The sequence below is a fragment of the Styela clava genome, chromosome 11, assembly GCF_964204865.1.
Source record: "Styela clava chromosome 11, kaStyClav1.hap1.2, whole genome shotgun sequence".
Classification (NCBI taxonomy): domain Eukaryota; kingdom Metazoa; phylum Chordata; class Ascidiacea; order Stolidobranchia; family Styelidae; genus Styela; species Styela clava.
Genome location: NC_135260.1, coordinates 13,852,223 through 13,863,481, shown reverse-complemented (window position 1 = coordinate 13,863,481; position 11,259 = coordinate 13,852,223). Strand labels below are relative to the sequence as shown.

Genomic DNA, 11,259 nt, shown 5'->3' with positions numbered 1-11,259 from the left:
GGCGACAGATATATAATTTTTTAAATCAAAGCTTGGACGAATAACACGTAACATTATGGATTCAACTGATAATGCGAAGAAATGGTTTGGTGCGGTGGATTTTACAGTTTTTGCAAGTGAGTAACTTTACTATTAGACACAACCATATTAGTCCATGTGGAGGAATTCATGAATAACCTTAGCATGTATTTTTTCATGAAATTACTTATAAAAAACATTATTTGAATTGCTAATAATTATGTAATTTTCAAACCAAAATATTGCACTTTTGGTCGAAATGCCTCTTTAACGGCAAAACAAGTTTCTTCAGCAATGAATAATTTGTGAGTTTCAAACTTTTGATGAATTTACGCCAAACAGATATTACCCATGTTTTTTCATAACATTTTTGCAAGAAAAAAGACTAGAAATTTCCTTTTGGCAGCAGGGAATCGTACACACTAATAATATTTTTGTTTTTCAGTTTTTCTTGCTCTATCCACTTTCATTGGCGTTTTCTTCGCGTTCAGAGATAGAAAAAACAACACAACTGCCAACTACTACTTTGCTGGAAAAAAATCGAATCCTGTATGATCATTATTCTCTTTTATTCTTCAGTAATACTCGATGCATTTATATTTTTCTACCAAATGAATTGTATTGATAATGAAGTTTGAACTCCAACTGCCACGCAGTCTTACTCATTTTAAATCATGTCTTTTCATCTAGCGAATCACTCATTCATTTTAGTCAATAGGTGACACCGTGCATCCCTCAAAATGAAAGAAACTCGTTTCCGATATGATCTTAATAACTTTGAATTTATTGTTAGGCAACTGTATTGATAGTATTATATATATATAATACAAGTACAGGTAAAATGGAAAATGTGCAGTCCAAATTTTGTGAAAGTCAAACCGATGCATTCGCGATAACCCGTTAGCCAACTGTATTAATAGTATATTATTTATAATAGGGCCTACAAGTACAGGTGAAATGAAAAATGTGCAGTTAATTCGTGCTAACCCAACATAAACACTTTTCAACGTATAGAAATCCAATGCCGAATAATTATATTTTTATGCTCCATGTTAGATCATTGTGGGACTGTCGATGTGTGTCACATACATGTCATCTTTTTCATTGGTTGGAATACCGGCGGAGGTGTACCTTGTCGGAACGGCCCATATACTTATTGCCGTTGGAATTATCTTTGCCGCATTGACTGCCATAGTGTATCTTATTCCTATATACCACCGGTTGCAGCTACAATCAATATTTGAGGTATGTTTGCATTTTGTGAGCAATATCCGTTCGTATATTTGATGATTCACTTCAACTATAGATTTTGAAGAACAAAACTAGAAATGAAAATCGCCGGCATATTTACATTCAATTAATTTTGACATCAATATTATTTGGATTCAGTTAGCTTTCGTTGGACATTTCTTAAATGTATGAAATCAAAATATTGCATTTGTCACAACTCATATCATTTTCATTATGAATTCAAGTATTCATAAATTTTAATAATTTGTAATGCCCGTGTCATGGTTACTGAACATTCTACCTTGATAATGTTGTTTGTGCCTTATAAGTAGAGGTAGCGGAAATCTGATTTAGGAGCCGCCGAGACGACCTATCATTCCACGTGCACTGTGCTTTTGTTGTTATGTGTTATATTTCATGTCACTTATTTATGACGTTCAGAAGTTTTTATTGTTCGCAACTTTAGAAAATTCTTTTATTGGTTTGATCCCCATTTACGCATATTTTCCTCAAAGAACGTGACAGAAAAAATTGTTTTCCTAAACAAAACGGTGATTTTGACATCCTAAACTTACCGGAAGATTGTGTTAAACTGCATGATGTACTATAATATGCATAACTTCTATATTCCTCTTATCAATCTTTAGTACTTGGAGCTTCGTTTCAACGTGGCCACAAGAAGAGTTTGTTCTATTATTGCTTGTATCACAATGGTAAGTGCTCTGTTGTTTAAATTTGACTTTACGCATGGAATTCTTTTTTTTTTACTTTACTCGTACATTTATTCGCTTACTTTATATATTTCAGGTATTTTATATGGGCTTGAATGTATACCTTCCAGCTTTAACAGTCAGTGCCGTGGCTCCAATTTCACTGGTTTGGAGTATTGTTTTAACCGCAGTAATATGTACGTTTTACACTGCACTGGTGAGTATAACTGGAACAAGTATTAGATTTGCAAAATATGTCAAAAATTTATCCAATTACTTATTTGCTTTTTTATGCGACAGTTTACTGGAGAGACAGCAGAAGTATACTTAGACACGCAGTTGGCTCATATAGACCAATTCGTTAAACTTCGTTAATTATAGGTGTTAGTCCAGTGGCGGCGCGTGGTCATTTTGACAACCGGGGCAAGCTACTGCGGGACCAAGTCACCCCCATCTACGGGGACAGGATGAGCGCTGTAAGTTCTCCCATCATTTTATGAGTATAAAAACCATTCCATCGGTAACAACCAATCGACAAAAGCGACAATTTTTAACGATAAGAAAGTGTCTTTAAAATCGGTTCAAGTCAAGGGATTAATAAATATAGACATAGTTTATTTTGAAACCTCTTTCAAAAGGAAAGGCAAAATTTACCCAGATAAATACAATGACATATTAACAGAAACTTCGGGAAAGCAGACAAAACCTAAAATAAGGTTTAAAACGTTACTATGAAGAAAGGAAAGTTAATGCAAAGATAAGGACATGCGTCGCTCACTCATAGACATATATGCTGCTAGACTTCTACTGCTTGAACATATATGCAACACGCCGCGGTTTCTTGGAAGCAAAATGCTCAATAACGCGCTGATTAAAGTCATGCATCCCAGAAATAACGTCTCTGTGAATGGATAAAACAGCCATGGAATTTAATCTATCTTGCTTCATTGTGTTTCTGAGATACGTTTTAATACGCTTCAGCGTGCTGAATGTTCGCTCTGCGTCGGCGGAAGAAATAGGCGTCGTCAAAATGATGTCCAGAAATTTTGCAGACGCCGCAAAGGTAGTTACTAGAGTGTTATCTATGAGGAACCCATAGAGCGCGCAAGTTGATGTGATGTTCAAAAATGTTTGATTGGTTTATATACATCGCAATTCATTTTCCAATTTACCCACGTTTATCACGGGGTAAAATTTGGAGACAGTAGCCAACAAATGGATGGGAAATTGACGTGCAAATATTGAAAAATTTTTGGGGTTCATCAAAGAGAACGCGGCAAGGTGTTCAGTGCGCAGACGATCGCCTATTTGATTCACCAGAATGTCACAGCATTCCTTTGCAGACAAAATCAAACGCTGCGCTGTTTGCCCGCGGGTTAAAGAAGCACTCCATGTGTCGTCGTATTTTATTGTTTCCCGGATACGAGATACAGCATCGCAGAAGTCTGAAATACACGACTGCACAGACGCTCCATCGATTAGCCTTGACTGCAATGCGCCGTATAATACATCCACGTGATAGAATATTGTGGAGAAAAAAATGAAAACTCACCATCTTCTAGCAGACGCTTTAGACCTGCCGCCTCCCTCACAGAGCGTTCGTCCCAAACCGGAGAGCTCTGAATGCCATTGAAACACTCAATGAGCTCAGACCTAATTTCGGACACGCCTTGCACCACGCGTGATTGGAAGTTCCAACGTGTTGGTGCACAAGCTGGGAGACGGCGGCTACATATCTGGCGAAGGAGGTCAGAGCGCTTCGGCGAAACGGAAAAAAAATGAAGAAAACCCCGAAACATTTGCAAAAAATATACGGACGAGAGGGGTATCAAGACACATATTTTTAATAACGAGGTTAAATTGGTGTGCATAACAATGTAAAAAATGCGCATGAGGAAAATCTCCTTTTATATAAACTTGAACACCATGTTTCGACCCACTCATGACTGCCGCGCCGTCATAAGTTTGAGCTATCAATTTTGACTTCGCGTTGTAAGGCTGTAACACTTCTTTCAGTACAGCCGATATCCCGCAAGCCGTGCGATCAACGATTGGTACAAAGCTGTGAAATCTCTCGGTAGGTTTACCATCTTTCACAAACCGAAAAATCACAGCCAGTTGGGAAACGCACGTGAGTTGTCTTGTCAGACTGAATCGAAAGGAATTGGCAATTCTCAATTTCCAGAGCCAAATGTTGTAAATAAATTTTATACATTGAGTCGAGCAAATCATTTTGGATATCCCTAGATGTCCCTTTCGAAACAGTTGCGGCATCAAGATGATCTCTCAATACTGTATCTAGGGATGCGGTGTATTCCACCATATCCAAAAATACCCCTCTATTAGAAGAGCCCACGGAGGGACAGCTCGTGACAACCAATTCACTTCAGAACATCTATCAATCGACCGAGAACATGGCGGTTTTTCTCGACGTTTTGGTTGTGCCGATGAATAGAAACCGCGCGTCCTTCATCCAACTGTGCTGCAATATTAACATTTCCGAATGTTCGGTATTTTACTGAATTGTCCAGATGCTCCATAGAAGATTGATGATCCCTGGCACGCTTGGAAAGATGTTTAAGATCTCTAAAACCAAATTTACACCAACGTGAGTCACGGGCGGTAGCAAAAAGTAGGCAATAAAAACAAAAAAGTGCATTTTTGTCCTCGCTGTAACACAACCATTCGTGTTTTTTATACCAAGTTTCTGCGCAGAATGTACGCCGACGCTTTCCTCCGTCATGGGATTGTTCCAGTGAACAATTTTTTGGTTGATAAGGCCCAAGACGTTGTACCTCTAATTTTTGTTCCAGCGGCAGCTGCGAAAACCTTATTCATTATGAGGTCTAAGGCTAAGAAATGCGAAGCCGGAAAGAAGTGAGGAGCTCAAAAGGAATGTGGAAAATCGAAAGCAAATGGACTAAAGGTCTCTAACTGATTCAAATAGCGAAACAAGCGACAAAAACGAAAGCGAGGAAACTATCAACTCTTCAAGCAACCAACGAACGAGAAGGAATGCGTGAATATGTCAACACGTTGTTGTAAGAAACGTCGGCATTGTGTCGTCATAATTTCGGGGCTAGCCCCGATCGGCCCCAATGATTTAGTAAAAGAAACAGAAAACAAACGAGACAAACGCGGCGAGTGGAAGATAAAAGAGAGAATACGATATACAATGAGCAACCGGGGCAAAATCGGCGTCGCCCCGTCGACGTTCGGCGAAGGCTTTGCGAGCGAAAAATGAACCATGTCGGGAGAATATGGCTAGTGTAGACAGTCTGTGCAACCGATATTGAGGTATTTTTCGAATATTTTTTATTATATCGAAAAAACCTATTGACGCGCCGCCACTGGGTGTTACCATGTTGTTGTTGTTGAAACAAACTTTTTTTGATACTAGCTCAGTCGGTTTGAAATTTTTAGTAGCTGAAGATAATTTTTAAAGTTTTTTTTTATACTATATATTATAATTTATTTCTTTAAGCTCCCGCGTTATATTACACAAAATTTTGCTGTTTTGACACAGCTCCGCCACGTGGGAAGTCACGTGCACACCTTCATATACTACATATATATATTCCGCCATTGCTTCCATGATATTTTCAGGGAGGAATGAAAGCTGTGATATGGACTGATGTTATTCAGTCAGTCGTAATGTTAATCGGAGCAATCTCACTGTTTATTCGTGGACTAATGGCAGTCGGTGGCTTCGCAGCTTTTAATTCAGCACTCTCGAGAGGAGAGCGTCACAGTGTAACTAGGTAGGCCTAATTGTTTTTACAAAACTTTTATTTTAGTGCTTTTTGTTGAAACAAGCACGTTTCTGAATCATCAATCAATATTTCAAACATTTTCATAAATGGTTTTTCACAGAAGATATTAATAATACATTTTACACTCTGAAACAATTTTTATTTTGTTTTAACGTCGATTTCACGTTGTTTATTCACAGACCTGACTTCGACATTACTTCTCGGGCATCTCCTCTCACTATATATATCGGTGGTTGGTTAACATTCACTTATTTCATCGGATTCACCCAACCTATGGTTCAAAGATTTCAATCTTGCAGCTCCGTAGCCCAAGCTCGATGGTATGTTTCGCTAAACTTAATTACCAATTCACGAGCATCATGCTCATGAATAGCTATATATTTGATATGATTTAATTGACTAGAGAAGATATTGACAACGGTAATTAGACTTAAGTCCGTTATATAAATAGGGCATATATATATATAGACTATTGACGAATAAAGCGAATTTTAATTTAGCTGTTTACAATCTTCAAATATACACAACCAGGTGATTCATAAGGCAGAGTCTGCGGTTTCGCCACCTGTGAAGTAGCATATTAACGTTACTAAAATGGGAAGCGAATAATATTACGTTGGTTCGCTGGCCAAGTTATCAGAGTATTTGATTTTAGAATTAGAGTTCTCTTCACATAGGATGTTAATATAATTTTGCAAGATTTTACACTACGTAGTTATTTCATTGAAAACGAACCGGTGTTCCGAGTTCATCTGCCTCTTCGCTATTCTCTCCCGAATTCTTTTATGATCTTACATGCAAAATATAACTTGCAACATTAGCATAAATACCTAACCGAATAAACATTTTTAACATTCTAGCTAGTATATTACCGTTGGTTCGTTTTATACGATTACTGTATTACTTTATAATATGTCAATCTCACATCTGCTCACGTCGCTGTGATGCTCCGTTGCATATTTGTGTGCAGCAATCAAAAGTAATCAGAATGATCTCAACATTATTTGGTATAACTATCGTTAAAATAACTTTGTTTCAGCTCTATGTTGGTATACCTTCCTCCAACATTGCTCATGGTAGGTCTAGCTATTGGAAATGGTGCAATCATGTATGCTTTCTTCGAAGGATGCGATCCCGTCAAATCTGGACTTCTCACATCCATTGATCAAGGAATTCCGTATATTACCCTGGAAGTATTACATGATCTTCCGGGATTGGCAGGGCTATTTGTAGCTGCGATATTCAGTGCGAGCTTGAGGTAAGAGAGATGATATAGAAAAAGACTCTGCCATATGCCATTGTTTCTCAAACTGTTATTCACGCATTGCTCTCTTGCTTCGACAATGTTAACGTGTATTGGCACATGTAGGGTGAATGTTTACAATCATGCCTAAAATATGTTTGATACTTTACAGTACGGTGTCTTCAAATATTAATTCTCTTTCTATTGTCGTCGTCGAGGATTTTGTTGCCTTCAAATGGCCACAAATAACCGACCGTACAAAACTCCTAGTAGGAAAATTTATTGGTATGTTTATAAATAAATTTAATGTCTAATTAGCATGAAATATACTTCTTTTTGTCTTAAAACATACGTGTTTAACATCGAGCAGTAAATATTCAAGCCCCATATTGAGCCTGTCTTCACCCAATTTTGCGAAATAAATTTGTTAGGAACATTTTAAGTTAATTTGGCATTTATTTTTATTACATCCATTATGAATTAAACGACAGGATACATACACAAGAGGATAATTGAAATTAGTAATTATATTTTCTGTCGCTGTTCTGGACTTTAATAATATTCAACTAAATTTGTATATCATGGTTCAATCAAATTTTTTTATACTAATAGAACTTTTAAAGAATGAAATTTGGTTTTTGCAGTGTCTGTATGCATTATTGAAGTGTCTGTAAGTACATTGCACGGTGCATGCGGATATATATCTCACTAAACAAACCATTATTTTTTAGTGGCTGCAATCGGTTTGATACTTTTGTTTGTCGCATACGCATATTCTCTACTTAAAGTTACTGTTGTCAGACTCTTTCTGAGTCTAATGGGAGCAATGAATGGGCCAATGCTTGGAATATTTCTTCTTGGATTTTTTATTCCGTGGACAAATGCTGCTGTGAGTATTCATATATATATATATAAAGATCTATACTGACAGATTACAAATATAAATGGACATTTAATATACAGTTACAATAAATGTTCCATGTTATCTATAGGACAGTACAGACAGATAGATTACAGTCTGTTAAGCAGTAGAGGTATTACTCATTCTGCAACTTTCGTGGTGTTGGTACGACCACTTTTCGTGAAATTCTCTATTTTTATATCACTTAAATTCAATATAATTCTATTGGGTGAATTCTATCGTTACCAACAATCCTAACATTCGTCAGAAACTTGAGGTTTTCAACTTTTTTCTTTATATTCACGTCTTTCAAGTAAATTAAGTTTGTCAATATTTGTCTAAATTTTAAAACAAATGAATCTCGAACCGCCATCAATTACTTCGTCGCAGCATCAACTTTTACTAACGCCCAAAATTATCAATACGAAATCTTCAACTTCAATTTGACTGAAAAGAGAAATATATGGATATTCCGGTATTAACGTTTTTTATTTTATAATTTATAGGGCGCTTTGACCGGAGGCTTGTTCAGCTTGGTGGTTGTGGTATGGATGACATTCGGTAATCTATTTTTATTAAATATTCCCTCTCGAGTTGTATTGCCACCAAGGTCAATTAATGCGTGTGTCATTGATAATTCTACAATGATTGACAGTTTCAATGATACCGAAGGCTATACTATTGCAACGAACGATAATTTTACGATTTTTACAACCCCAGAGCCGGTTACTGTCGAGTAAGATTTTTCTTTCTCTTAGTTATGAAAATTACTTTTGAAATATTGGATAATAAAGTTTTGCCGACAGGGAAGGTATTTATAATTAGGGACCGACCAAACTGAATTATTTTGGATTTCTTAATCTAAAAAAAAAGAAAATCAGGCATGTCGTAATCATTTACTTTTGTTCACAAAACATGTCAGTTACGCTCTTATTATCTATCAAATTTAGGTTGCTACATGGCTTGTGAGGTAATGTCATAAAAAAAGTGAACAATCGGTTCCATATTGTTTCGGAGGAACTGAAACTTTGACACCGAACCTCCAACTAAAAACGTGATCTTCTTGTTGAAGCACACGTTGGAGTAGCCATCAGTTGAAGTGAATGAAGGAATTCTAATAGATTGAGTAAAAATCTGACAGACAAATTATTTGATGAGTGGCATTTTGGCTGCAAAACCACAAAAAAAGACATCTGACGAAACTGGCATATGGCCAAACCGCAGCTCGCGCGAAATAGATAATACGAAAGGAATCCCTGCTATATTATTATTTTTTTTAAGTATTCAACGATTTCCTGACTAATAATAACTTTCATCAGATAATTTAGCACAATTTTATTTATAGACAAATACAATGTGCAAACTATCAAGTTTAATAAATGCATGGGCCGATGACAAAACACGAGAAAGCAAGCACGAGGTCACAATATGCCATAATGGCATAACAAAGTTTATGAACAGTGCTCAACATTTTTTGAATTTTCCAAAACTACTCTATATATTTAAATTACATTTTTTTTCTCAATTTAGGTATACATTTGATCAAATGATGTACAGTATCTCGTTTACTAATTATATTGCTCTGGCGACTTCGATGACGATCATTGTTGGGCTAATTGTATCTTTTGCTACAGGTAAGTAATATATCTAAATCATCACTAGAGTACTAGACAATTCGGTAAATCATGTTTTGCTAGTGAGACCATGCTACTGATGTCTAGAATCTCAACTATCTTATCTGCAATGAAGAAAACGTCAGCAAGATTGACAGACGATTGACAATACATAATGTTCATCAGTGATTTTCATAGAATGTATCTTTCAATTTCAGGAAGAACTCATCCGTCTCAGCTTGATCCAAAGTTGTTCATACCAATAGTCGACTCAAAGTTGTTGCCATACAAAGTGAGAAAATTTTTTCGATTCGGTGTTCCAGAACTGAAGGAAACAGAAGCAAACAACAATTCAGAAATGGATAACTTTCTCCCGAACCTGGGATAAAAGAAAATATTCCTATGACAAGTGACTAAATACTGGATAAAAACATCTTTTTTATGTACAGTTTTTAATTCTAAATAATCAAGTTAGAATACGAATGTATTTCACATATAGGCTATGTAACAAAATGACGAATATCCATATTGAACTGGTATAATATAGCATATCTCACGCCAACACCAGTATTGATAGGCATGGTTGACGGAGTAGCTTAGCCAGCTTTATTGTTAATGTTGAATCGATAGCTTCAAAAAAATTTCTTGCATCACAGGTTTTCCCGGTGTTAATTAATAATGTTTTGGCGCATAATTAGACTAGTCCCGTCACTTCTACAGTATATATATATAAAGATTAAATATCTTCATTCTCCATTTCAATCTGATCGTTTCTAGCTTGCTGAATTTTCCTTCAGTTCATTTTGAGTTAATGTCAATAAATGAGTGGAAAAATATAATATCGCAATGAAATTGTGCTTGTACGTGATCATAATTGTATCCCGACCGGTCAGTCAAAAGTCCCGCTTTCGCGATCAGCAGCATATACACGAGCATTACCAATCAGCATGTTCAAGTACTAGAGCAGCGTCTCCCAACCTTTTTTGATCGCGGACTATTTTCTCACCCGCGAAAACCTTTGCGGACTCAAAGTTCGTTTATTGCAACCGTACTCTGTGCGAAGAAGCAATAAAATCAAATACAACAGAATTGTAACGAATTTCAAAATCGGAAATTCGCCACAATTACGCGTTCGTTAAAAAGAGCCGACTTTTCTAGTGTATAATTGGCTTTCTGTCGCACAATATTCAATCCAATGCCTTTCTATATTAATTAAATTTTGTTCATGGTAACTCGCGGTTGCGTCGACTTACAAAAAGGTGAAAGCATTTCTTCTTTAAAATGCCAATCGGCAATCTGTGAACATAATAATGTGAGACTATATTGCCCGATTATTACTTATCGATTTTAATTCGTAAGTATGTTGATAGGTATTTGTCTGTCTGTTAGATGCACGCGATTGAATCTGCTCCAGATTTTGCATGTGCATTCATCATATCTCGGACCAGAAGCCTGTCGCTTTTGGGCAAATTAAGTCGTATAATTAGCGAGTTATTAATTAATTAGTGATGGGACACAGGGTGTCACTATGGAGTAAGAGCGCTGTTTTGGGATCCCCTAACTTTCGATCGATAAGTCTTCGGTCTCTGACCGATATTCTCGTATTTAGTTTTGTTACATATTTTTGCGATCTTGCAAATTTGTTATCGTCGTTAGAAAAATTTCACTATCTGTTATAAATTTCCAGAAAGTGCAACTTGATTCAGTATTTTAATAAAAATATATTTAAAATATATTAGTAAATAAAAAATTAATATTCATCGCCTTGCTT

General features: G+C 36.3%; 1 protein-coding gene across 1 annotated transcript; it reads left to right on the top strand.

Moving 5' to 3' along the window:
• On the top strand, positions 1 to 10,327 carry LOC120347710 (sodium-coupled monocarboxylate transporter 2-like). Its single transcript, XM_039417778.2, has 13 exons — positions 1 to 116; positions 464 to 567; positions 1,075 to 1,263; positions 1,896 to 1,961; positions 2,056 to 2,175; positions 5,565 to 5,719; positions 5,911 to 6,051; positions 6,771 to 6,989; positions 7,147 to 7,259; positions 7,706 to 7,863; positions 8,382 to 8,611; positions 9,406 to 9,509; positions 9,707 to 10,327. The coding sequence occupies exons 1-13, from the start codon at positions 56 to 58 to the stop codon at positions 9,874 to 9,876; spliced, it is 1,830 nt and encodes a 609-aa protein (XP_039273712.2). The 5' UTR covers positions 1 to 55; the 3' UTR covers positions 9,877 to 10,327.
• The last annotated feature ends 932 nt before the right edge of the window (positions 10,328 to 11,259 follow it).

Bases quoted from the DNA above. Each gene is read 5' to 3' on its own strand.
- LOC120347710 (XM_039417778.2), top strand. From the start codon at position 56: ATGGATTCAACTGATAATGCGAAGAAATGGTTTGGTGCGGTGGATTTT. The intron at 117-463 runs GTGAGTAACTTT...TTTGTTTTTCAG, and splicing joins GGATTTTACAGTTTTTGCAA to TTTTTCTTGCTCTATCCACT. The intron at 7,260-7,705 runs GTATGTTTATAA...ATTATTTTTTAG, and splicing joins CCTAGTAGGAAAATTTATTG to TGGCTGCAATCGGTTTGATA.